The sequence below is a fragment of the Natrix helvetica genome, assembly GCF_964273705.1.
Source record: "Natrix helvetica genome assembly, chromosome: 6".
NCBI classification, from domain to species: Eukaryota; Metazoa; Chordata; class Lepidosauria; order Squamata; family Natricidae; genus Natrix; species Natrix helvetica.
The window spans coordinates 84,069,275-84,096,693 of record NC_138553.1 but is presented as its reverse complement, the minus strand read 5'-3'; the positions used below and the strand labels follow the sequence as shown (position 1 = coordinate 84,096,693).

Genomic DNA, 27,419 nt, shown 5'->3' with positions numbered 1-27,419 from the left:
CAGTGGAACAATTTGCCTCCAGAAGTTGTAAATGCTCCAACACTGGATGGTTTTAAGAAGATGTTGGAGAACCATTTATCTGAAGTGGTGTAGGGTTTCCTGCCTAAGCAGAGGGGTTGGACTAGAAGACCTCCAAGGTCCCTTCCAACTCTTATTCTATTCTATTCTTTTTTCCCCTATTCTATTCTATTCTTTTTTCTTTTCTATTCTGTTCTGTCCTGTTTTGTTCTGTTCTGTTCTAATTCTATTCTATTCTTTTTTCTATTATGTTGTGTTCTGTTCTATTCTCCCATCCTATCCTACCCTTATCCCCCTACCTATCCTTGAGCCTTCCCATCCCTTCTCCAATTTCTTCCCTCTGGGTTTCCCCATGCATCCCTCTAAATCTTTGCAACATCAGTGTGGTTTTAATCCACTGCAAAACTCAAGCAGGACGAGATGCAACAGGCCAGGAGCCATTTTTCCAGCTCTGGTGCTTTTTGTTTTTGTTTTCCCCAGTTCGCTCCCTCCCTCTTCCCTTCCTTCTGCTCCAGAAGTCCTCAACTTAAGGCAGAAACATGGCAAAGCCCACTCCCCCTTTTTTTTCCTGCAGCCACTGCCGAACACGGACTAAAGAAACTTTCTCGGGTCTCCAGTTACTGCCCCTCCCTCCCTAGGAGGGAGGGTCCCCATTGGCTAAATGGGAGCCAGGGACCACCTCTCCGCTTCTTGCCAATCGGGTCCTGCATGTCGCAGGCATCCTGTATCATAAACTTAGCCTCCCTTTCGCCCTGCGTGCTTTCAAAAACTGCTCTGGGCAGCCTGGAGCATCCAAAGCTGAACCCAGCACCCATCATGGAGCAAGCACGCCTCCTGCTCAGCCTCCTCTTCCTGGGGGAGCAGCTGAGACCCAACCTGGCTTGCCAGCTGCCTTCTGACTGGAGACCCCTCAGCGAAGGGTGCAGAGCAGAGCTGGCGGCCACCATCGTCTACGCCAAAGTTTTGGCCCTGCACCAGGATCCCTACAGCATGTACAACTACTTGCCCTGGCAGTACGAGGCCTCGGACGGGGGGCTCTTTTACTCCGCCGAGATCGAGATGCTGTGTGACCAAGCGTGGGGGAGCATGCTGGAGGTGCCGGCAGGGTCTCGGCTGAACCTCACTGGGTTGGGCTACTTCTCCTGCCACTCCCACACGGTCATGCAAGATTACGCCTACTTCTTCTTCCTCAGGTGAGTCACCTTGGCTCCTCTTTAGAGAGACAACCAGGCCTGGAGGAATTAAAAAAAAGCAACATGGCATGGATTTTGTGCCCAGGTCGTCTGTGGAGATTCTCCCTCGTCCAGGCCCTGGTTGTCTCGAAGGTGCTTTTGGGAAGACAACTGGACTTCCTTGGCAGCCCAGTTGTCTGTTTGAAAAACATCTTTCGGTTGTGTGTGCAGGTTGCAAGTGGCTTGCTAGTCGCTTGACTGCATCCCTGTTGCTCTAGAAAAAACGTCTCTTTGGCTTAAGGGCTTTTTTGGGGAAGTTCAGGATGGGGAGAAACCCCACTCAAATATAATGTGAGGAATGGGCAGTTTTGCCCTCTGTGTATTATTTCAGACTTCAGGACCTGGAGTGTGGGTTTGAATTCCTAGAACTGTAAGGAGAAACTTCCGAACAAGGGGGACAATTAACCAGTGGAACAGAAGTGGCCTTCAGAAGTTGTGGGGGCTTCAACACTGGAGATTTTTAAGAAGAGGCTGGACAGTCAGTTGTCTGAAATGGTAGAGGGTCTCCTGCTTGAGCAAGGGAGATTGGACTAGAAGACCTCCAAGGTCCCTTCCAACTCTGTTATTCTGTTGTGCTATTATCTTCCTTCCTCCCTTCCTCCCTTCCTTCCTCCCTCCCTCCCTCCCTTCCTCCCTTCCTTCTTCATCACTGGAGGTTTTTAAGAAGAGTCTGGACAACCACTTGTCTGAAATGATAGAGGGTCTCCTGCTTGAGCTGGGGGTCCCTTCCAACTTTGTTGTTCTGTATTCCTTCATTCTTTCCTTCCTTCCCTCTTTCCTTGTCCATCACTGGAGGCTTTTAAGAAGAGAATGTACAGGGTCTCCTGCTTGAGCTGGGGGTTGTACTAGAAGACCTCCAAGGTCCCTTCCAACTTTATTGTTCTTCCTTCCTTCCTTCCTTCCTTCCTTCCTTCCTTCCTTCCTTCCTTCCTTCCTTCCTTCCTTCCTTCATCACTGGAGGTTTTTAAGAAGAGACTGGACAGCCACTTGTCTAAAACAATAGAGAATCTCCTGCTTAAGCAGCGGGCTGGACTGGAAGACCTCCAAGGTCCCTTCCAACTCTGTTATTTTGTGTATGAAGTTAAAAGGACACAACAGAAAGAAAGCCAAATCTTCCTGGCGTGCACAGAAAGATATTTATGTAACTTAAAGGAAAAATTTAAAAATAGATAAAGGCACAGATTATGCACATTACCTGCCAGCAATCTGAGGTGAAGAGGACAGTCATTCTACCAGCTCCGCTACCTGTCCTACTCTCAGCTGTTGGATTTTAACTTAGTTTAAAGGCTGACAGGCTGCGATTCAGGTGATGAGAGCTTAAAACTCCCACTTGAACTGTGAAAGACACCCTCAATTCTTTATTGGTGATTACATTTACGTGCCAGTTTCTATTTGAGTAACGAGTAAGGATTTTCCCCACTGTTCTTATTGTTATGAGCATTTGGGAAGTGTGCTAGGCGGAACACTTTGTCTGCGTAAACAGAGGGATAGAATCAAGATCACGTGAAAGGTTAATACCACTTTATAAGGACTTGGTAAGGACACACTTGGAATATGGCATCCAGTTTTGTTTGCCACGATGTAGAAAAGATGCTGAGACTCTGGAAAGAGCTCAGAGAAGAGCAACAAAGAGGATTAGGGGACTGGAGGCTCAAACATATGAAGAACGCTTGCAGGAACTGGGTCTGTCTAGTTTAATGAAAAGAAGGACTAGGGGAGACATGATAGCAGTCTTCCAATGTTTGAAGAGCTGCCCCAAAGAAGAGGGAGTCAAACTATTCTCCAAGGCACCTGAGGGCAGGACAAGAAGCAATGGGTGGAAAATAATCCAGGAGAGAAGCAACCTAGAACTTCCTGACAGTGAGAACAATTGAACCGTGGAACAACTTGCCTCCAAAAGTTGTGAATGCTCCAACACTGGAAGTTTTTAAGAAGAAATTGGACAACCATTTGTCTGAAATGGAATAAAGGTTTCCTGCCTGAGCAGGGAGTTGGACTAGAAGACTTTCAAGGTCCCTTCCAACTCTGTTATTCTATTCTCATTTATGACTATTGATAACTTGTCTTTTTGAAAAGCTAAACATTGTGAGTTCGATCGTAGGTAGAGGCAGATGTAGGGTGTCCTGCTTGGGCAGGGGGTTGGACTAGATGACCTGCAAGGTCCCTTCCAACACTGTTAATCTGTTACCTTTCACTATCGCCTTTCAGTTTCTAACCTTCCCTCTTGTTCTTTCATTATTTTAATGTGTAAGTACACACACACACAAACACACTATTATTTCCCTCTTATTTCCACTTTTCTTAGTTATTCTTGACCAGCTGAACTCAGCAAGTGCTGAGACCTGAGGAAGCTACAAAACCTCAGCTCATAAAATAAGTTAATATAGAATAGAATAACAGAGTTGGAAGGGACCTTGGAGGTCTTCTAGTCCAACCCCCTGCTCCAGCAGGAGACCGTATATGATTCCGGACAAAAGAATATCCAATCTCTTCTTAAAAGCCTCCTGTGACCGTGGCGTTATCCTTCAACTGAACTCATACAAGCTGCAATCATATACTTTCCCCCCTTTTTACAACTGTAGTATAGAAGTGTTTTGCCACTGCGAATACATCTGTCTGAGTATTATTTCCCTCCAGTCTAATCTGCAACACCGTTAAGCCTTGCTCCTTCCTCTTTTTTCACAGAATGGATGAGAATTACAACCTCCTTCCACACGGGATAAATTTCCAGGATGCGATATTTCCGGATACGCAGGAAAACAGGCGGATATTTTCCAGCCTTTTCCAATTTTCCAACTGCAGCCAAGGCCTCCATGCCGTCATGTTCTCCAGCGATTGGGAGGTCCAAGAGGACAACCGGGTAAGGCGATCTGGGTTTATGTGTTTCCCAGTTAACCAAAAAGAAGATTGTTGGATGCAAGTTACTTTTCAGCTGGCTGAGATTCTCCGTCCTGCAAATCCTGGTTGTCCCAAAGCTGCACCAGACGGCAGGACAAGAAGCAATGAGTGGAAACTAATTAAGGAGAGAAGCAACCTAGAAGATAAGGAGAAATTTCCTGACAGTGAGAACAATTAACCAGTGGAACAACTTGCCTCCAGAAGTTGTGAATGCTCCAACACTGGAAGTTTTTAAGATGATGTTGGATAACCCTTTGTCTGAAGTGGTGTAGGGTTTCCTGCCTAGGAAGGGGGTTGGACTAGAAGACCTCCAAGGTCCCTCCCAACTCTGTTATTCTATTCTAATTTATGACTATTTATAACTTGTCATTTTGATAAGCTAAGCATATTATTGCCAGCTCCTTTAGCTATTTTTAAACATTTAAACAAAAAAAAAACAAACCCCAGTATTATCCAAACAGATTAATTCATTATTAAATTGTACCACCAAAGCAAACAGCAATCATAACACCGAACTCCCTTCCTGAGATGCAAAATGAACACACATGTCACCCCAAATACATCACATATTCATTTAATCATGTCATAATAATATATCAAACTCTGCAGGAAAATAAGGGTCCCTTCTTGTAAAAAAAATACCACAGCAGTGCGGAATTCGTGCCATAAATATCTCATGGTCATTTTTTTTTAAATTAAGAAAGTGGGAAATCTTTTTTCAAAAATGGATAAATTGCACCTGTCACAAATCTAGAACTTTGAACTTCCGTTTCACTATTTCTGAGATGGCTTAATATAGAATAGAATAACAGAGTTGGAAGGGACCTTGGAGGTCTTCTAGTCCAACCCCCTGCTTAAACAGGAAACCCTACATTACTTCAGACAAATGGTTGTCCAATGTCTTCCTAAACATTTCCAGTGTTGGATCATTCACAACTTCTGGAGGCAAGTTGTTCCACTGATTAATTGTCCTCACTGTTAGGAAATTTCTCCTTAGCTCTAAGTTGCTTCTCTCCTTGATTAGTTTCCACCCATTGCTTCTTGTCCTGCCTTCAGGTGCTTTGGAGAATAAACTGACCCCCTCCTCTTTGGGGCAGCCCCTGAGATATTGGAACCCTGATATCATGTCTCCCCTAGTCCTTCTTTTCATTAAACTAGACATACCCAGTTCCTACCACATTTCTTCATATGTTTTGATATCTTTCGTCTGAATTCACTCCAAATTTCTCACTGTCTTTTTTGAACTGGGACAGTTCTTAATGAGACACAAATTCTTCACTTCTTTGGGCAGAAATATCTACCCTGGCTTTGTAGAAGAATCACGGTATCGTCTATCTAAAGTTTACTATTCTTGGCTACTCTGACATGGCTGAAACTTCTCCCAAGGGAGAACTCAGTGGGAAGGATTGAATTCCATTCCTGACCCTTCCTTAAGCTCACTTCAAGTCAAGGCCATTAACTATTCCAGCGACTTTTAAAGAGCAGTTGTCCAAAATCCAAGTGCTACAATTGGAAACCGAGAAGTAAAACGTCTTACAGACTAAGAAACAGCTGTCTTGGGCCTCCTCCGGCCTTTTGCACCTGCGTGTAAAGCAACGGTTCTTAAGGATCTATATTTAAATAGAACTTTCTGCCACTTCTTTGCAAATCTTCTAGCAGGCTCCTTCTTCCTAAAATATGCAAACTTTGGTCGCATCTTTTTCCCAATCGCAGAGATGCCACAGGCCGTTTGCAAGCTTTCTGCTGGTTGTTTCTTAAGACATTCTAATTCATTCATTCATGGTGGATTTGACGATTCTGATGGGTGATTTATTCCTGTATTTAAATGTGGAGAGCCTTTTGATTGGTACTATTATTATTTTAAAAAAATTGGTTGCCACTCCAGTTACTTGGTGACAATCAGAATCAGAATAGAACTGGAAGGTACCTTGAAGGTCTTCTAGTCCAACCCCTTGCTCAAGCAGAAGACCCAAAGCATTTCAGACAAATGTCTGTCCAGTGAGGGAGAAGGAAGGAAGGAAGGAAAACAGCATAACAGACTAACAGAATTGGAAGGGACCTTGGAGGTCTTCTAGTCCAACCCTCTTGCTCAAGCAGGGGACCCTGTACCATTCCAGACAAACGGTTGTCCAATCTCTTCTTTAAAATCTCTAGTGTTGATCATAACAGTCACAACTTCTGGAGATAAGTTGTTCCACTGTTTAATTGTTCTCCCTGTCAGGAAATTCCTCCTTAGTTCTAAGTTGCTTCTCTCCTTGACTAGTTTCCATCCATTGCTTCTTGTCCAGAGGATGGTAGAGGACAGGAGAGCCTGGAGGAACGTGGTCATTGGGGTTGCAATGGGTCTGACATGACTTTGCAACTAACAACAACATAACATGACTAGATAGAAAATTCTGGCAGGGCAAATCCACCCACCTTAAAGTTTCCAAGTTTAAGAAATGCTGCAACGAGGCATCACAAGTTGTCCAGTTCAAATGTTCAGCAAGCAGGACCTAAAATGGCTCTTTAGAAAGCTGACGGTTTCTGTCGGTGGGACAAGAGCCAGCCAGCCTTCATCAACAGGGCATTCCGTTCACTTACAAATTCCCCTCATTGTGTTTTCCACACAGACAGCCAGGGACTTCGTTAAATGGCCATGAGATGAATCAAGCTGGCAACGTACAAATTTGATAAATAATGCAGTGCGTCAGTCAATGGTCTGTTTTTCTTCCATTAATTCCGTCCCTCTGCCTGTTTTCTTCTCTGTTGGCAAACTTTGGGATATACTTAAAGTCATCTGATTCGTCTTCCCTTATAAAAGAACGGTGTTGTTTTAGTTGGTCTAAAGATTTAGGGAGGATTAGTTGGGAAAAACATTTCCTAGAATTTCTGCCAAGGTGGATTTTTTGGGGGGGAAGTCTGGGTACAAAGCAAAATAGCAGGTTGTACACTTCTGAAGAAACAGAAAAAGAATGCACCTAATAATTTGCAACTAGGGATGCGGTGGCTCAGTGGCTAAGACGCAGAGCTTGTCGATCAGAAAGGTCGGCAGTTCAGTGGTTCGAATCCCTAGCGCCGCATAACGGAGTGAGCTCCCGTGACTTGTCCCAGCTTCTGCCAACCTAGCAGTTCGAAAGCACGTAAAAAATGCAAGTAGAAAAATAGGAACCACCTTTGGTGGGAAGGGAACAGCATTCCGTGCTCCTTCGGCGTTGAGTCATGCCAGCCACATGACCACCGAGACGTCTTCGGACAGCGCTGGTGCTTTGGCTTTGAAACGGAGATGAGCACCGCCCCCTAGAGTCGGGAACGACTAGCACATATATGTGAGGGGAACCTTTACCTTTACCTTTAATAATTTGCAAGGGTGCGTCTGTTTTTTTAAAAAAACCTCCAATCTTGGAATAAAGTGACACTTGGAGTTTTAAATTTGCTATTCATTTAAAACCATGTGGCCTTTGTTAGGATTTACGCAGTACAGAGCGTGATACTGTTTTCTTTTAATTATTAATGTTTTATTAGCCAAGGAAAAACAGTCAATTAGTTCCAATATTTAGGAAATGCAACTTTTCCCAGTTTACAGGCAGTTCTCAACTTGCATCCACAACTGGGCCCAAAACTTACGTTGTTAAGTGATAAGTTTATTAAGTGACTTTTGCCCCATTTTACGACTTTCCTCGCCACGTTTGTTAAGCGAATCGCTGCATTTCTTAAATTAACACACAACACAATTGTTAAGTGAATCTATCGACTCTGCTTGTCGGAAGGCCCCCAAAGGAAATCACGTGACTCCGGGACACTGCGACCGTCATAAATGCGAGTCCATTGTCAAGCTTCCACGTGTAAATCATGTGACCGTGGGGGAATGCTGCAACAGTCATAAGTGTGAAAAAAAATGATCATAATTCGTTGTTTTCAGTGCCGTTGTAACCAGTGGTGGGAGTCAAACATTTTAGCAACCGATTCTCTGCCCTACTTGGGCTCCTGCACCAGGGTGGGGGTGCATTTCTGCCCTCCCCGGGCTCCGGAGGCTTAACTCGAGCCTCCGGGAGGGCGAGGACAGCCTCCCCCGAGCCCGTTTCCAGACTTCTGGAACTTCCGGGAGGCCCATTTTTCATACTCTGCGTGTGCCCTGCACTTACCTTGCATCCAAAGCAGACCGCATGGAGACTCCTGGGAGGGGCAGGGGTGGGTGGGCGGGGCCATCCAGTCCTTGCAAAGACCAGTTCGGCGAACCAGATGTAAAATTAGCATCCAGTTTGCCCAAACTGGTCAGGACCAGCTGAATCCCACCCCGGGTTGCAATTTAGAACAGTCATTAAACCAGCTGTTGTGTATTGTCCCCACCTTCCAATCAAAAGTATTCTAAGACCCTAACCCAGTGAAGGCAAACCTTTTTAACCTTGGGTGCCAAAAGCATGTGCGGGCACACTATTGCACATGCTCCTGTGCCCACCCCCATAATTTAATGCCCCCCCTGTGCTGTGCCCTCTGCGCATGCACGCGTGACCTCCCTCCCCTGCTGCCCCTCTCATGCACGCACGGCTTTCTTGGAGCCTGGGGAGGGCGAAAAAAGGACCAACACGCAAACCGGACGTCGGTTGCAGTTTGTGTGTTGGGTTTCACCTTTCAGAGCTTCAGGGAATCAAGGCTGAAATCAGCTGGCCAGAGCCCACATCTGCGCTGGAGCTGACAGGGCAACGCCTCGCCTGCCCTCAGAAATGGCTCCACCTGCCACCTGTGGCACGCCTGCCAGAGGTTCGCCATCACAGCCCTAACCCGTTTCATTGAGAACGCAACAGATGTTCCTTTAGTGTCTTCTGAAGGAACACGGCGAAATGTACCGCAGATAAAGTTAGAAAAACAAGACATTCCTTACCCAGAAGAAGTCTTTGGAAGTCTTCAGCTGTCGCCAAAGTAAACTAGTTTAGATAATTCAGCTTGCCTCATCAAGACCAAACAACAATTATTCATGGAATAAGAGCCAAAAAAAAAAAAATGACATGAGCTACCAGAGAACCTCTGGGAGAAAAACCTTGCCTAGTTTGCTCTTCCTAAAATTCGCCGTGCTATCGAAAACGCGTCCGTTCCACGGGAGATTAAAAACATCTTCCTGTGATGTTAATTGCAAACTCCAGATGTTACTCCTAAGCAACTGTTTGCATGCCATCTGTCATTTAATTGGAGGGATGAGACACTGAGAAGATTCTGCAGTAGAGATTCTGTGTGTTTACTTAGAAATAAACCCATTCACTACTGCCAAGAGTATTGGTGCATGCACATGATAAACAACCTGGAATATGTGTGCAGGGTGGAAGGGTGTCCCATAAAGTTCCACAAAGAAATTGGTATTTTATGAAATTTAAAATCGATAGTACGAGAGTCCCACCACAATACACCTGTCGGTAAAGGAGAATATTTCTAGCTCAGGGTTGAAATGAGGGATCCTTGGTGCTCTCTGAGCTTGGTGGTTTTCTTGCAGACGTTTCATGACCCAACTAGCTAACATCATCAGGGCTGCAAGGGAGTCCCTGTCACTGCGTTAATTATTTGCTGGCTGTGCTGAGATATTACTGCACAGGTCATAGGTCCTTATCAGCAATGATTTACTGCGCATGCTTAACACGTTTATAATACATCACACATTCCAGAGACTTCTTTCCTTTTGTTCTTTGTTCGTTTGCCAAGAAGGTGGGCAACAAACTGCTCTTGTCAAAATGTAACAATTAGATAGATTTGTTTTATTTCTATTTTCTTATTTTTGTATTAAAGCTTGTTTTTAATTAGAACTTGTTCTCGGTATTTTATTTTTCGCACTCTTGAAGATATGCTGTCTGGAAAAGTCGTCGGTCTAAGACCTCATTAGTTCAGGGTGAAATTTCCCCTGACAGTCCCTACCAGCACTGATGACATTACCTAGTTGGGTAATGAAATGTCTGCAAGAAAACCATCTAGCTCAAAGACCACCAAGGATACACTTGTTCCTTCTTCCATAATTCAACTAAAGCAGATTTCTGACATACACCTTGGAGTCTTCATAAGACACCCCCCCACACACACAAAAAGGTATTCCAACCATCCTTGAATGCCTGCGATGTTTCTTTCTAGCTCCATCTGCTCCTCGAGAGATAATTAAAATAGATGGGATTGCCAAGGTTGCGTCTAGTCGCAGAGAATTCCTGCAGGTGCCAATGTTGTGTTTCAACAAGGCTTTTGAAGTGCTTCCCAAGCTCCTGTTTGAAACGGAAAGTTTGGGATGACAGCTTGCATTACAAACACCTTTGGGCTTTCTATTCTGCATCTCCTCCAGGGGTCTTCGATTTGTACCCTGTTTCCTCCCCCCCCCCCGTGGATCTCTAGAAAAGGGGTAGCTCTAGAGTGAGTCAATTCCAACTCCAAAAGATCAGCAAGATATCATAGGGAGCGGATTTGGTGGCTAAAATCACAGCGCTTTCTGTTTTAAGCTGCCCCGGTGTGGATGATGGAGGAGGAGGAAGAGGAGGAGGAGGAAAATTAAGAGGAGGAGAGGAAGAAGAGAAAGGAGGAGGAGGAGAAACATTAAGGAGGAGAGGAAGAAAAGAAAAGGAGGAGGAAAATAGGAGAGGAGGAAGAAAAGAGGAGGAGGAAAATTAGGAGGAAAAGAAGAAAAGAAAGAAGGAAGAGGACAATAGGAGGGAAAGAAAAGGAGGAGGAAAATTAAAAGGAGAGGAAGAAAAGAGAAGAGGAGAAAAACTAAGAGGAGGAAGTTCCTTTCCATCTCTAATTTTCTTTTTCCTTTCTGTTACCATGATTATCTTTACTTTGTTGTTTTGCACCTATGCTGAGAGCTTCTGTGCGCAGACACATTCCTTGTGTGTCCAGTCACACCTGGCCAATAAAGGAGAGTGTATATTGTATTGTAAGGTTTGCAGCCTGCCGAACCAGCTAGGTACAGTTAAGTCCCACGGCCGCCGGGAGCTCCAGTTAGCCTGCGGAAGGGTTGATGGGAAATGCCCTCCTTCTCCACTCCAGGGGTTGACTGCTGTTTTCTTGCTCCAGTCCACAGGTAATTTCCCCTCTTTAATCCTGTTGTGTAAGGTGACCAACTTTTTTACAGTGAAAAGGAGGACAAAACACGTTCTATTGTCCAAAATGCTAAGGTAACCAACTTTTTTACAATGAAAAGGAGGACAAATAAATTGGAAAAAATATATGTAGTGTAGTGTAATATTTAATTGTATAATATGTGCTTTTTTATTTATTGTACGCTGCCCCGAGTCCCTTCGTGGAGAGGGAGCGGCTAACAAATCTAATAAATCTAATCTAATCTAATATGGTAAATAAAAGAAATATTTTATTCATTGCAACAATAATACACTAAAATATGATATATGCATAATAAAAACATTTGCAACATTTTATATTGTAATTATGCTTACATCCTGTTAATTATTATTTAAATGAGTACTTTTCCATTGAATTAATATTTTTTGTCAATGTATCATCATAACAATATATTGGAAATATCTGAACAAGAAATATCCTTCATATTGAATTTTACGGCAAGTGCTGCAGCTAGAGTATCAACATTCAATCTCGATTTCTCACTTGTCGAAAAATCATTGGCAATTGAAAAAAACTCTTTCAACTGCTGCATTAGTTCCAGGGCAGCACAAAGTAAATTGAACAAGTATAAATAAATGTTCACATGGAATATGTTCATTTTTGAAATGGCTGAAAATATCCACCCATCTTTTATCAATTTCAACATGTTGATTTTCCCATTGTATTAATTTTTCAGAATTTAAATATACCGTACATTCAGTCTTCTAATTTCTTCAAAGAGACAATTGTCGTCTATTTTAATGTCTAGCATTTCTTTAGATAAAAATTCTTGAGTCTTGACGAATTGTCATGTCAAATACAAATACGTCACATAACGCGCAACAGATTAGTCTTCAAATATCGAAAAGGAGGACATATAGGAGGACACTTTTCAAGGGAGGACAGAATTTACAAAAGAAGGACTGTCCTCCCTAAAGGAGGACGGTTGGTCACCTTACTGTTGTGCCAAACAGGAGCTCCTGGCCTGCTGGGCTGTTTCCGATCTTCACTGAGAAGGAAAGGGAGTGCGCATAGATTTCGTTCAGCCTCTGCAGGTTTGTCTTTGTAAATCTGCGGTGGGCGAGCAGGAGATGAGTGATTCCCGCCAGGCTAACTCTGCACATTCCATACTTGTTTAGATCCAGGACATTCGCCCGGGATGGCGAACCTATGGCACGCTTGCCCAAAGTGGAACACAGAGCCGCGTGGCCTGGCACGCGTGGCCTCACCTATTCCTCTTCTGGATTTCTGGGGCACATGCGCCAGTCATGATCAGCTGGACTTTGCACTTGTGGCAGTGCCGGGAATCGGAAGAGCTGGTCTCCGGGCTTCCAGCGTGTGCATGCGTGCCAGCCAGCTGATTGTCGCACACGCCTGCTGGCTGGTGCACATGCGCACGCTGGAAAATGGACGTTTATTTCCCGGTGCATGCATGCTCCCTGGGCAGCTCCTCTTCCGAGTCGCAGTCCCAACGAGTGTGTATATGCATGCGACCACTGATCTAAGTGACTGAAACTCTTGGAGGATTTATGTATTAAACTTTTTTTTTTTGAGGATTCAGAAGCTAAGCAGGCCAAGCCCAGTTCGTGTTTGCGTTGGAGACTGACGGCGGTGAGACCAAATCTGGAAGCTCTAAAGTTATCCCAGAAGAAGCTGGCAAAAAAAAATATTTTTTGCATGGTTCAAGCCAGGAGCCACACGCAGCTCAAGGATGTCAGAATCAGACTCAGAATAGAGTTGGAAGGGACCTTGGAGGTCTTCTAGTCCAGCCCTATACCATTCCAGACAAATGGTCATCCAGGCTCTTCTTTATAACCTCCAGTGATGGAGCATTCACAATTTCTGGAGGCAAGTCATTCCACTGGCTAATTGTTCTCCCTGTCAGGAAATTTCTCCTTAGTTCTAAGTTGCTTCTCTCCTTGATTAGTTTCCTTCCATTGTTTCTGGTCTTCTGAGGCTTTGAAAAACAAGTTGACGCCCTCTTCTTTATGGCGTCTCCTAAAATACTGGAAGACTGCTATCATGTCCCCCCTGGTCCTTCTTTTCTGTAGACTGGCCAACACTAAATCCTTTTGTGTACTGTTTTCGTGTTGACCTCTGAAAGAAGTCCACAGGCTGGTGCAAGACTTCTCTGGGAGAGCAGAAGACCTGGGGAGATATGGAATAAGCTTTGTGAGGAATTTCCATCAAGAGGATGACTTATGAAACTGCAACCTTTCCAGAGCTCTTCATCTCCATTTTCCAAAGGGAGGTTCTGGGATTTGAGATTCAGGAGAAATTAGTGTCATGGTGGAAACACAACTGCCTGGTGTGACAGTGTCTTTAATAAATCTGAAACACTCTTTGGTTTCATGGTTACAGCTTCCTGGTAATAACTGGTAGAGGAATTGTTACCAGTTTAACTATGTTCTATCAGAGTTTCTCAACCCTGGTAAATTTAAGACAGGTGGGCTTCAATTCCCAGAATCCCTCAGCCAGCCATGTTGATATCTACCCATCTTAAACATGTCAAGGCCGAGAAACACTGTTCTAGATGCTACTTGTGGTTCTGCTAATCACAGACCTACTCTGGAACGAACTCTTATCCAGGTTGGAACAGGTCACGAGTGAGACCATATTGGGTAGACATTCTAGTTTAGCACCAGGTTACGGAAATGTGAAATGGAAGAGCTGATGATGAAGATGGAGCAGGAGGAGGAGGAGGAGGAGAAGAAGGAGGAGGAGGAAGAAGAAAAAAGAAAGAAAGAAAGAAGAAGAGGAAGAAAGAAGTAAGAAAGCGGAAGAAGAAGAGGAAGAGGAAGAAGAAGAAAGAAAGAAAGAAAGAAAGAAAGAAAGAAGAAGAAGAAGAAGAAGAAAGAAAGAAGAGGAAGAAAAAGGAGGAGAAGAAGCAGAAACAGTAGTAGTAGTAGTAGTAGTAGTAGTAGTAGTAGTAGTAGTAATAGTAATAGTAATAGTAATAGTAATAGTAATAGTAGTTATCCACTCAGTCATATCCAACTCTTGGTGACTCCATTGGCCAGGTCTTTTCACATCTTCCGACATTTCATAGGTTTCTGATCCAATTCTAGCTTCAGCCAAACCTGGTTTCCATTTTGCTCACATGGCTTCCCAAACCTTATGTGAGAGGAGAATCTTCTCCATTTAAAGGAACGCTTGTTTATTCTCTCGGGGGGCTGTTGGGTAGCAGCAGACATCTCGGAAAAGAAAGATGGATGCAAGAGTCAAAACAGCAATAGCCATCCCCGACATTACAGATACGTAGCCGAGGATGGGAAAAAATAACCCCTGGGATTCTGCTGGACTCACAATCCCGACTACCATACAACATCTGTTTGACTTTATTGTGTTCCTGGCACTGTTTACTTTGCCTTTTTAACCTGCTGAGAATTTGGAAAAACAAGAAAAGGAGCCAAAATCAGGACGCCAGGGGTTTGCTTCTACGGAGAACTAGCAGGAAAAGCCAATTATTTGGAGTGAATTTTGGAAACGTCTTCCCATGAAGCACGGTCCAGGTTTTTATTTTTAAGAGGTCCCGTCTGCCTCTTCCATTAGCAACTGTCCCATGGATGCCAAGGTGGAACTGCCAAACCGCCTTTTAAACGTCAAAAGACAGAAAGCAGAATGAAACTCGGCTGCAGCTGATTGTATCTCCCTTAAGCCTCAGAAAACAACGAGGTTCCAGACGAATTTGCAAGTCTTGTTTATATATATATATTTTATATTGTATAGGTGGTGTGTCTTGTTGGTCCTTGTAAACCTCTCCAGATGTTCTATGAAAGTCCCACAAGAAACAAAAAATGAATCTTTTACACTGGAAAACAGCAAGATCCCCAAATATTTCCTTTTAGGGGAGCATGCCTGGCCGTGCAGTGTACACAGAAGGATGCAACTTCGGATCCTTTGAAAAGGAGTTGTTGCCCTGTTCTTTTGTAGAAAGGTAGCACCCACCTCTCTCCTAGAATTATGAAATATTTTAGGGAATATTTAAAAGGCAGAATGTTATATTTTCCCTAAAGGAGAAACATGTTTCTAAAGACAGAAACTCAGAGCTTCAGCTCTCTTCCCCTTTTTTTTATTAAAAAGTTTATTTATTTTTTATTCTCTTACATACCATTGTAAGTATATATCCACATAGTTATTCTTCTTCTTTACATTTGTCATTCTTATACATTTGTTATTCCATTTAAAAGGTTATAATAATTTGGGTTGCTTTATTTACCATCCCTTCCGCCTGTTGTAACGCCACCTTATTTTCTCTTTCTTTTCTTCCTCCCTCCCTTCTCTACTTCCTTCCTTCCTCCTCTCCTTCCCCTTCCTTCTTCCCTTCCCTCTCCCCTACTCCTACTCTTCCTCTTCCCCTTCGTACCCTCTCTCCTTCTCTTTCTCTCCCTTCCACCTTCCTCTCCTTACCTCTATCTTCCTTTCTTCCTCTCCTGCTCTTTCCCTTTCTTCTGTTGTTATAGGTGTCTCTTTCAAATCTCAGTTTATGTTTTCTTGGGATGGTATTTCCGCAAACCCAAATATACTTTAGTATCATTTCTTATTCCCTTCCCTTCGCTAATCTACCCTAACTATGTTCCCGCCCCCTTTATATCTCTCTCCTGAGTATATACTTGTATGTTTAGTACTGCCCCCAGAAGATATTTGGCCATCCTTGTGTACAAGACAAAAGATCTTCAACTCCAGGATGATGGGATTGTCCTTCAGGGCTAAGCCATCCAGCCAAAATAGGAACTGCATTGCACCAGCCCAAGTTTCCATCAAGCTGACTCATAACCTACACAATCAGCTATGACCCCTGCATCCTATCCTATCCTATCCTATCCTATCCTATCCTCTCCTGTCCTATCCTGCTTTCCGTTCCATTCCATTCCATTCCGTCCCACCCCACCCCATCCCACCCATCCCATCCCATTCATTCAATTCCATTCCATTCTACATTCTATTTTTTTCTTTTCCTATTTTCTATTATTTCCTATTTCCTTTCCTATTCTATTCTATTTTCTATTCTATTCCCTATTCTACTCTATTCTACTTTTCTATGGAGATGGGGTATTTCTCTGCCAGGTAACTTTACCTCTTTGCAGAGTTGCTCAGTTCACCCACCACCAAAGTCTTCAGAGAATTGTTTTAACCGGCTAGTCTTTTCAAGTTCTCTCAGCCTTGAAGGAGGATGACCTGTGGCCAGCACCACAAAAATTATACTTAGCATATAAGGCAGCACCCTGTTTTTATTGGCTTTCTAAAAACATATCAGAAATTGTGACTGAATTAAAACAACAACAACAACCACATGTCTTGCTAGCAAGTCATTTCAAAAACAAAAAGAGTTTGTAACGTCTCATTTCCACCAACTTTGTGGTGAAATGTAAGATGACACTAATTATATCCCATGTCTGAGGGCAGTTGGAGATTTATCTGTGTTTCATAATTAAAACCATGTTTCCCCTCTAGCCATTTTCCAGAGAGAAGCTAAAGAAATCAAAACACATTGTTGCGTATTTGGATATGTGGGGAAGAATTCAAATTTTCCTGTTTTGTTTCAAAAATGGCTCTGCGTGATGTTTGTTGTTGTTGTTGTTGTTAGTTGCGAAGTCGTGTCTGACCCATCACGACCCCATGGACAGTGTTTCTCCAGGCCTTCTCTACCATCCTCTGGAGTCCATTGAAGCTCACGCTGGCTGCTTCGGTGACTCCATCCAGCCACCTCCTTCTCTGCCGTCCCCTTCTTCTTCTTTTGCCTTCCATCTTTCCCAGCATGAGGCTCTTCTCCAGTGAGTCCTTCCTTCTCATGAGTGGCCAAAGTCTTTGAGTTTCCCTTTCAGGATCTGGCCTTCTAAAGAGCAGTCAGGGTTGATCTCCTCTAGGACTGACCCGTTGGATGGCCTTGCAGTCCAAGGGACTCAATGCAGGAGTCTTCTCCAGCACCAGCGTCCAAAGGCCTCCATTCTTTGGCGCTCAGCCTTCCTTATGGTCCAACCTTCACAGCCATCCATTGCAACTGGGAAAACCAGAGCCTTGACTAAACACACTTTTGTTGGCAGGGAGATGTCTCTGCTTTTTAGGATGCTGTCTAGATTTGCCATAGCTTTCCTCCCCAGGAGCAAGAGTTTTTTTAATTTCTTGGCTGTAGTCTCCATCTGCGGTGATCTTGGAGCCCAGGAAAATAAAACCTGTCACTACTTCCATTTATTCCCCGTCTATTTGCCAGGGATTGAGAGGGCTGGATGCCATGATCTTAGTTTCCTTGTGTGATGTTTGCCCTGAATTAACTAGCATAGCTGTAGTAGAACTTCAGGTCCGTGGTATTATGCCACTACTGGGATGTGCGTGCCAGTCCATAAATTAATTCTGCTCTTTAAAATAAGACATTTGAAATATCTTTAAAGTATTGAAATATTTAGTGGCTGTTGACTTCAGGCTTCCTGAGACAGTAAAAAGCACACACTTAGTCCCCAAAACCCTCTTTTTATTTCAAAGGCTGTGAATTGTGTTCATTCACAGCCTGTAATGAGTCCCAAATAATTGTATAAAGAGTCATACAGTAGTCTGCCAAAGTCCTTCGGGATAAGGCTGATAAGCACCCACCTTTATCTTCCCTGAAACACTGCCAAAGTCTTTATTGGCAATTAGCTTGGCAAGGCCACATGGAGCAAAGAGTCAAGACGGAGCTTCAGAAGGTAAACTGACCACCATGAACCAAGTTGCTTCCTGCAAAGGCTCAAGTGCCTTTGCTCCTCCTTTATGTTCTGTGGGAGGGGCCAATCACCTCCAAGCCTTACTCCCGAGTCGTCCCTTCTGCCTTAACTGTTCTTGCCTTCTGGCCACTCTGCACATACACACACTGGGAACAGGCTCCCCCTGTTCCTCTGCCTCGCTGCTGTCCGAGTCTGGAGGCTCCGGAGATAGCACATAACTCCCAGATGGGCCTGGCCCCCTCTCTGCCTCCAACGCAGAGCCCTCATCTGAGCTTCCCCAGACTCCAGGACTGGCCCAGGTTCCTCCCCAACCTCCTTACTGTCCAAATTGCTGCCAGCTCCACAAACCACAACATCAGCCAGCTCAGAAAAATCCAGTCTGGATTGCTGTGAATCATAAATGGCAAAATTGTGTATCTGTTCCTCCCAACCCTTATGAGGTTAAATACACCATACTTGAGGTAATATTTGTCTCAAGCCCTATTAAATGGTTGGCTTACTTCAATTTAATATCGGATGTTGAAGCCCAGAATGGGATTAAGTGATCAGATTTTAGCAGCAGCCACAATCGTTTTATTTCCAGCAGGGCTAAATTGAGAGAGGGATTTCTGAATGGCTTCTCTTTAATCTCTCGCGTGTTGCTTAAAACCATCTTCAGCTCAAAGAAGGTGCAGCTTAATCAAAGGGATTTCTCTCAAAATATGTGTTTTCCGTAGAAATGATCTTCCCAACCAGTAAAGACATGGTTTGATGTTTTATTTGTCTTACTAGTCAATGATCAGGCATTGCCTGGGTATTTATTTATAAGGGGGGGGGGGGAGAATGTCCGGACCAAACGTAATTTCTAATGTTTTCCCTCTTACTAGGGGGAGCCCCCTTGTGGAGTACTGTGAAGCCGTTACCATGGCAACTCAACTGCAACGTAGAAGCCATTTTACGGCAGTACAGTAGAAGCCATTTTAAGGCACAACAGGCTGTATCTTAACAGAATAGAGCTCCCAAAGGGTGTTAGGGGTATCTTACCGCCACAGTATTTGTTTCCAGAGAGTGAGACATCTGTGTACCACATTTGGTTAAAATTGCTCGAGGCGTTCTAGAGTTATGCTGGAACACACACACACACACACACACACACGTATATACATATATGATTGTCGTGGTGTTGGAAGGGAAATCCGTCTGGTTCAGTTTCAAGCTGGGAGAAAAGACACTGGAAACAACATGGAGGCTGATTGGAAAGAAAGTTTAATGATGAAGCAGAAGCCCCGTGGTTTGCGGTACTGGGGCAGCTGACAAAATGGTTGAACGAGTGGTTGGCTCTTGATTGGTTTCCATGACTTTGAAGTTTGAACTGTTCTGGGGATTGTGCAATGAAGGGGTTTGTATTCTGAAAGTGTGTCGGGCTATTGTGGCTAATTGGCTTTTGTCCTGTGTTGGGTGAGGGGCCACTTGTTCTAATCCCACCACTCTGCTTTGGTTAGCGGTCAAACTTCACTGCAAGGGATTTTGAAATATCTTGCCTTGCATGGATTTCTGCCTGCAATATTTGCTTTGCTTATGAATGGAGCCATTTAGATAGTCACCTTCCTCTTTCAATAAGCTCTTTATCTCTTTAAGTGCTGGCATCTGCTGTGGGCTATTAACAAAGATTGGGGACTGCTTCCTGCCTCTCAAAATCATGTCTCTCCATTTCTCCTTTAGGGAAATATAATATCCTGCCTTTTTAATATTTCCCAAAATATTTCATTCTTCTAAGAGGGGGGGAGGGCTTACCATAAGGGGTTTGTTTTATCTCCTTTGGGCATGTTGCCTGCACAACATTTAACGCACCTTGAATGAAATGAAACCAACAACTCAAAATTGAAGCTTTTTGGGCGACTATAAAAATCCCCTTTTCCCCCTCTCCATTCATCTGTGCACCCATTAGAGTAGGAGAGCAGAGGTTACTATTAAATTATTTTGTCAGGTTAAGTGTAATGTAATTATGCTCTTTAATCTTTGTAGAATAGGTTAAGAGGATTCTCATTTGTCAGCCGTGGCTCTAATGAGACTTTATCAAAGCCATCATTTGGAGTTTGCTGGGTGCAAATTAAATAAAAACGTTCACTTTATTATGGCAAAGTCAAAAGGATTCCCTCTCCCCCCATCCCCATGGAGAAGATTCTCCTTTTGTCCCTAAGCTAAGCTAAAATCCAGAATTACTGGATTTTCCCAGGTTTATTTTTCAAGACTTCACAGTTTTATTTACTACCGATAGGCCACAACTTACAACAGTTCATTCATTCAGTGACCATTTGAAGTTACAATGGAACTTGGAGCTAGTACTCATTCTTAATCTAACCCAGTTTTTGTCACATTTGGCAACTTGATAGGTGGACTTCAACTCCTTGGCGGGGGAATTCTGAGAGCTGAAGTTCACATGCTTTGCTCTTCATAGATTGCTCTAGATAGACCCAAGGAACCAAGCTCCATTCAAGAGCTCGTTGGAAGAAATTTTCTGGCGTTGGTTCCCTAGTTGGGAAGCAATCATCTGAGAAGAAATGGATGCAGAAGCCAGTTGCCAGAAAGCGGAATTCTTTTAATGTAGGAAGGCAAGAAGCAAACAGTGAAACAGCTGGAGCTTTCCTGGCTTGCAAGCAATTTGGGAGTGTGAATCTGAGTCTTAATTCCCCTTAGATGTTCCTGTAGTTTGCTGGGTTTTGATGTGTTTCCGATTGCCTGGATTTTGTTTTCCTGTTTTTCCTGGGTTAATCTTGGTCCCAGATCTTTTGTTTTTCCTGTCTGTGGGGTTTAATTCTGTTAAGGGCAGGAAAAAGGGAGTTTCAGTTTACTTCGGGGAGTTTATTTTTAGTCTGATTCCCCTTATCTTAATGGCTCTACTTAAGTATTTCTGTGGTCAGCTTTGTTACTTTTGTAACAGCCCTTCCTTGCTCTGAGTTTTCCTTCCTGGTGCTTCCTGGTTTTCTTAAAGGGGGAAGGGCTGGCTTGAGTCTCTTGGCACTGTTTTCTGAGGTTTCTGGTGCTGTCCTTTTGGGGTGTTACTTCCCACATGCCGTAACTGTTCATCACTACAAATGCCATAGACTAGTTTTATGTTGTATTAGGAAATCCAAATTACACAGAGCGCCTATTCCAGTGATGGCTAAACTTTTCTGGACCGAGTGCCCAAAGCATGCGCGAATGCACGTGCCTGAACCCCCAAAATGCAATGTGCATGTGGCCCTGTGCATTCGCCCCCCCATGCATGCATCCTGTCGCTGTGCATGCGGCCCACACATGCGCTGCCCACATGCTCCACCCCTCCACATATGCACATCCCCCTGCACACACCCTGCAATGCACCCCCATGTGCACCCCGCGCATATGTGCATGCCCCCCCACGCCCCACACCCTGCACATGCACGGCAGAAACCCGAAGACCAGGTGGGAGGTCTGTACATGCGTGGCAGAGCTGAACGGGGGCAACAGCTCATGTGCCCCCAGAGAGGGCACCGTGTGCCACATACATGCCATAGGTTCGCCATCATGGCCTATTCTGTCATTCGTCCAGGATTTGCTTCCCTGGAGCCTTTGAAAGTCCCATAATGGATTTCCCTACAGTTATTTCTTCAGCCAAGCGTTGCATAAGCCCTTCTTGTAGAGAGCTTGTTGGGACTTCTGTTAAACCTCTCTCCCTTTGCTTGTAGTTTCCAGACCTGATAATTGCAACCGAAAAAAACAAAAACAAACCATGCACAAATGCTTAAAGGCAGCCCTCCCCTTCTAGTGACGGCGCGTTCCCATGGCAACTTGGCATGTCGGAAGACATGTATGAGCTAAGGCACATAGCAAGCCAGCTCTGGGAGATGGGAGTGCTTTTAACCGAGGCAGTTTAGATCAAGGTTAGAGGTGAGGGAGCCTGAAAGATGGAAAGTCCTTTGTGAAAAAAAAAGTTCCATCAACTTTAAGCTGATTTTGTGTCTTCCTTTTTTTTTTGGCAATTTAACTAAAATCTGGATTTAAAAAAATAACAATGCAAGGAATAAACAACACTAGCCCAAGTAGCAGAGGGCTTACAGTAACAACGGATTTTTATCCTAAACTAAGTAATTGCCTTTTTTCCCCCAGTTAAAAGGGTAGGATTTCACTGCAACAAGCACCAGCAACCAAAAACCTGCTCTCAAGTATTCTCCCCGCATGTTTAACAAACCATCTGCAAAACAAGTTATAAAATTGAAGCAATTATAATTTTAAAATGCTCACATTTGGTCAAGAGAAAAGACGACGATAAACTAATAGAGGAGAATATTTGTAGCTCTTGGTTGAACTGTGGGGTCCTTGGTGCTCTCTGAGCTTAGTGGTTTTGTTGCAGACGTTACATGACCCAACTAGGTAACGTCATCAGTGCTAGGAGGGAGTGGGGTTTGTGGAGTGAATAGGAGGATTGTGGGGTCCTTGCTGGTCTCTGAACTTGGGGTTTTTCCTGAAGACGTTTCATGACCCAACTAGGGAACATCATCAGTGCTAGAAGGAGAGAAGGAAGAGGAGGACTGTGGAATCCTTGGAACTCTCTGAGCTTGGTGGTTTTCTTGCAAACGTTTCATGGCCCAACTAGGTAACATCATCAGTGCTAGGAGGGAGTGGGATTTGTGGAGTGGAGGAAGAAGAGGAAGAGGTGGTGGTGATGAAGGGGAGGAACAGAAGGAAGAGGAGGAGGAGGAGGATGCCTGTGGGGTCCTTGGTGCTCTGATCTTAGTGGTTTTCTTGCAGACATCTCATGACCCATCTAGGTAACATCATCAGTGCAAATATGGTCCAAATAAAAGGCAAAATGTCTCACTCTTTGCCAGTGCAGCATATGGCTTCTGGACAATAGAATAAACCCATAAAACCTGCAGAATGGGGAACTAAACCTTGGGTTTCATATTACTTCTTGGGGAGGGGACCGTAAATCACATCTAGATGAGGTCTAAGTAGGTTCACTTACGTTCTCCCTTTTGGAGCTAATGCTTCAAAGAGGGAATACATTTGCCACGATCTAAATAAAAAAAGTATTCCAAAGTTTTGATTTACAACATACGGTCGCTCAGTCCTGAATTACCAAGCCCGCTATAAATTTCTGTTCTCCAGGCAATCGTAGGATTAAAGATCTCAGCAAGGGGACATCTACCACGACATCCACCAAGCATTTCGCTTCAGACTTAAAACAAGACAATGGAAGCTTCAGTTGTCCACGGCTCCTCCAGGACCCCAACCCAATCATTAAAGTCCTTTGAACTTTGACGCGGTAGAAAAAAGCTGAACGACAACAATTCGTTCTGTACGACGTTTAGCACTGGGTACCCCTCAAACATAGGGTTGCGGTGGCTCAGTGGCTAAAGATGCTGAGCTTGTCACTCAGAAAGGTTGGCAGTTTGGCAGTTCGAATCCCTAGCGCCGTGTAGCTCCCGTGACTTGTCCCAGCTTCTGCCAACCTAGCAGTTTGAAAGCACGTAAAAAATGCAAGTAGAAAAATAGGAACCACCTTTGGCGGGAAGGGAACAGCGTTCTGTGCGCCTTCGGTGTTTAGTCATACCGGCCACATGACCACGGAGACATGTTCGGACAACGCTTGGCTCTTTGGCTTTGAAACGGAGATGAGCACCGCCCCCTAGAGTCGGGAACGACTAGCACATACAGTATGTGCAAGGGGAGCCTTTATCTTTACCTCTCTGGAGTATTGATGCAAAAATATAAAAATCTGATTCTTTGCATTTGGACAGCTGAACGTTTACAATGTATTTGCACTGCTGGGAACTTGTCATTTATCTCTAGGGAACTTCAGACGGATAGAATTTCATCCTGGCCTCCTTGACAATTCAGGGAATTGAAGGCCACACATCTGGAAGTTATTCCAATACTTAACAGAATAACAGAGTTGGAAGGGACCTCAGAGATCTTCTACTCCAACGCCCTGCTCAAGCAGGAGACCCTAGTCCATTTCAGACAAATGGTTGTCCGGTCTATATAATAGTTGAGCCAGCGCTGTGCGAAGACGTCTCCGTGGTCATGTGGCTGGCATGACTCAACACCGAAGGCACACGGAACGCTTTTCCTTTCCCACCAAAGGTGGTTCCTATTTTTCTACTTGCATTTTTACGTCCTTGCAAACTGCTAGGTTGGCAGAAGCTGGGACAAGGAACGGGAGCTTACTCCATTATACAGCACTAGGGATTCGAACCACCGAACAGCCGACCTTTCTGATGGACAAGCTCAGCGTCTTAGCCACTCAGCCACCGCGTCATGCATTCTGGAATATTTTTCCAGAACAGGTTTTTCAGCTTTATCCTTCATCCTTTACCAACTGCCCAAAGAACTCCAGTGAAAGAAAGACTCTATTTTTTTCAATGAATGAGTCCATTTTCTAGGGATTAAAAAAAAATCTGCAGATCTCAGGACTTTTTTTTTCCAAAAAGAAAAAAAAAGGTTTACTGTATTTTTGTCTTTCTGCTGAATCAGTCCATCCTGGGAAAACCAGTAACTACTTTGGTTTCAAACCTGCAATTTGGTCTCGTATTTTTTTTTTATCATTCATCACAACATGATATGCAGCAGCCAAAAATGTTGGGGAAACTGTCCAGGAAATGAGCCACCCCACAGTAAACTAATACCCAAGAGAAATGGGAATAAAATTGCTCTTAATTGCACCCCAGAGTATGAATTTGTGGCCAAAAACTATGGAGCATTTATTCATCACATAAAGACAGTGAGGAACTCCAAACTTTTCAGGTGCACCTGGACGTAGAGGAAGTCCTCGATTTATGACCACAATTGAGCCCAAAATTTCCGTGACTACGTTCAAAAACATTTGTTCAATGAGTTTGTCCTTTTTCCCCAGAACTTTCTTGCCACAGGTGTTAAGTAAATCACAAATCAATTCGTCAAACTGTTGTAAAGCGAGTCTGACTTTGCTTGCAAGAAGGTCGCAAAAGGGGATTTACAAGCAATCGTTTCTAGGAGAGGGGTGGGTTTTAACTTCCTACACTTGGTTTCTGCAGCAGTTTCTGGAGTGAGGGTAGGTGGTATCCCTGCAGAGAACTGGGGATTTAGCAAAATATCACAGCAGTTCAGAAAAGACTGACATATAAATCATCATCTATGAATGGCAGCTTGGATGAGTCACTACCCCCCCTCCCCCTGCTTTGAAATAAATCAGCATTCTTTCGCTTCTGAACTCTTCCCACTTGTTAAAAATAATAATTACGAAACCGGGAACGCAGAAAGAAGACATAATAACTTGCATTATCTCAGCAAGGGCGGCTGGCAGGTTGCAACCTCTACAATGCACCTTTCGGAGAGATATGTTAGAAAACTCTGTGTGCTAGGAGGAGGAGGAGGGAACTAAACAAGAAATAAACCTTGACTGTAGTACCATGAGTAGTATTTCACACCTACGCAATGGTTGAGTAAGATTTTGTGTGTCTAAGGCAAGTTAAGTTATTTACTGTGCTCTTCCGTTGCTCAGAATGCAGAATAGAATTCAGACAGAGGTGGGTTGCTAATTTTTTTACTACCGGTTCAGGCGTACGGGCACGATGCTTCTGCACATGCCCAGAACCGTCTGGCCGAGTGGGTGGAGCCTCCCACTGCCGCTACTACCGGTTCGCCCGATCCGGGCCAAACCAGCAGCAACCCACCTGAATTCAGAGTAACAGAGCTGGAAGGGACCTTGGAGGTCTTCTAGTCCAACCCCCTGCTCAGGCAGGAGACCCTATACCATTTAAGAAAGATGGTTGTCCAATCTCTTCTTTAAAACTTCCAGTGTTGGAGCACCCACAGCTTCTAGAGGCAAAGCAGAAGACCCCCAAGGTCCCTTCCACCTCTGTCATCCTACATCTTCTATGCCTATGGTTTTCTTACCAGTAGAGAGTCCACGTTCCTCCTTGAGTTCAGGCCCTGAGCAGAGGGACCGGCCTCCTAGAAACATCTCTTAACCTCTGGTGACCAGGTACAAGCTGATGGAGCAGGTAAGAGCAGAGAACCGCTTGGATTTCGGTGACTTGACGTCCCTCTGTCTCTTCTCGCTTTTCAGCTCATGTGCTCCTCCCTCCAGAAGGCCTTGTTCGACGAGGAGGACCACGTGAAGAAGCTTCAGCAGAAAGTGGCCGCCTTGGAGAAACGCAACAAGCAGCTACAAGTCCGAGTGAAGAAGGTCAAACGTTTGCTGAGGCAAACCAGGAAGAACGGCCGACACATGGAGCTGATGAACCAGAAACTCAATGAGAAGCTGCCTTCTATGGGGTCTCAGTTCCCCTACGCGAATGCCTTAAAGCAAGGCCGTTCTCATGCCCCCTACCTGAAAGTGTGAGAGCAACTTTGGCCCTTCAAGCTACACATTTTAGTGATCCAACGGCGTCTCCTTCTCCACCCTATCTTACCTTAAGAAAGACTCACCAGGCGTTCAAAGTCTTTGGCTTTTGACCATGAAGGATTTTGGACCTCAAGTGAATATCTCACTGGCTTCGAACCGAGTTCAGTTTCAACGTGATTCGGTTTTTCCCTTGGAGGGAAGCATGGACCGTTGCCTTCAGAACAGTTGGCTTGAGACCAACTAAGAATGGGTCTAAGGGCCATAGTTAAGGGGAGGAGGTTGAGTCTTGGATGGGGATACAGGATTAACGGTAGTCCTCGATTTACAACATTTCGTTTAGCGATCGTTCAAAATGACAACGGCGCTGAATAAAGTTGTGTGATGTCCTTTTGTGACCTTCTGACCAGCAACGTCAAGAGCGAAGACGTAGTTAATCTTATTTAATTAATGTCAATTAATTCACTTAATTAAGTTAATTAAGATTCACTTAACAACCAAATGACTAACTTAGGCAATGTCTACAGAGATTCTCCGTCATCCTGGTCATGGTTGTCCCAAAGGTGCTTTTTTTCCCCAAGAGGCAAATGAGCTTCCTTGGTTTTTATTTGAAGTTGTTTCCCTTCTCATTCAAGAAGCTTCTTCAGCTCTGACTGGATGGTGGTGGCAGAACTGGTCATTTGCATCCTTTTAGAGAGCCCTTCAGGCCCCTTGGAAGTTTAAGACCTTAGTGAGACCTTAATGAGACTCTCTGAAAGGACGCAAATGACCAGCTGTCTGCAAGGAGTATCAATCCTTCCATTCCCCACCATCAAGTCAGAGCTGAAGAAGCTTCTTGGATGAGAAGCGAAACCTCTTCAAAGAAGGAAACAGAACGTGAAGTTGCCTCTTGAAAAATCACCTTTGGGGCTAGCTTCATAATGTCCATCACTCCCTGAACCACTGCGGCAAGAAATGTCGTAAAATGGATCAAAGCTCATTGAACAACTGTCTCACTTAACAACAGAAATGTTGGGCTCGATTCTGGTTGTAAATCGAGAACTACCTGCAGTCCAGTAGCTGAAGCACTGAAGGGAGGTTGAACCTTCTCCAAATGGTGGGAGGAGAAATGACCAAGGACTCCATGCAAACTCATTGAAGAAGCAGAAGCGTCTAAGTGTAAATAATAAAAGGTTTATACCA

General features: G+C 44.2%; 1 protein-coding gene across 1 annotated transcript; it reads left to right on the top strand.

Annotated features, from left to right (window-relative positions):
- The first annotated feature begins 755 nt into the window (after positions 1-755).
- Positions 756-27,419, top strand: CCDC3 (coiled-coil domain containing 3). Its single transcript, XM_081957578.1, has 3 exons — positions 756-1,211; positions 3,936-4,110; positions 25,962-27,419. The coding sequence occupies exons 1-3, from the start codon at positions 835-837 to the stop codon at positions 26,235-26,237; spliced, it is 828 nt and encodes a 275-aa protein (XP_081813704.1). The 5' UTR covers positions 756-834; the 3' UTR covers positions 26,238-27,419.

Coding starts and splice junctions, on each gene's coding strand:
- CCDC3 (XM_081957578.1), top strand. CDS start 835: ATGGAGCAAGCACGCCTCCTGCTCAGCCTCCTCTTCCTGGGGGAGCAG. Junction 1,212..3,935: donor GCCTACTTCTTCTTCCTCAG/GTGAGTCACCTT, acceptor CTTTTTTCACAG/AATGGATGAGAATTACAACC. Junction 4,111..25,961: donor AGGTCCAAGAGGACAACCGG/GTAAGGCGATCT, acceptor CTCGCTTTTCAG/CTCATGTGCTCCTCCCTCCA.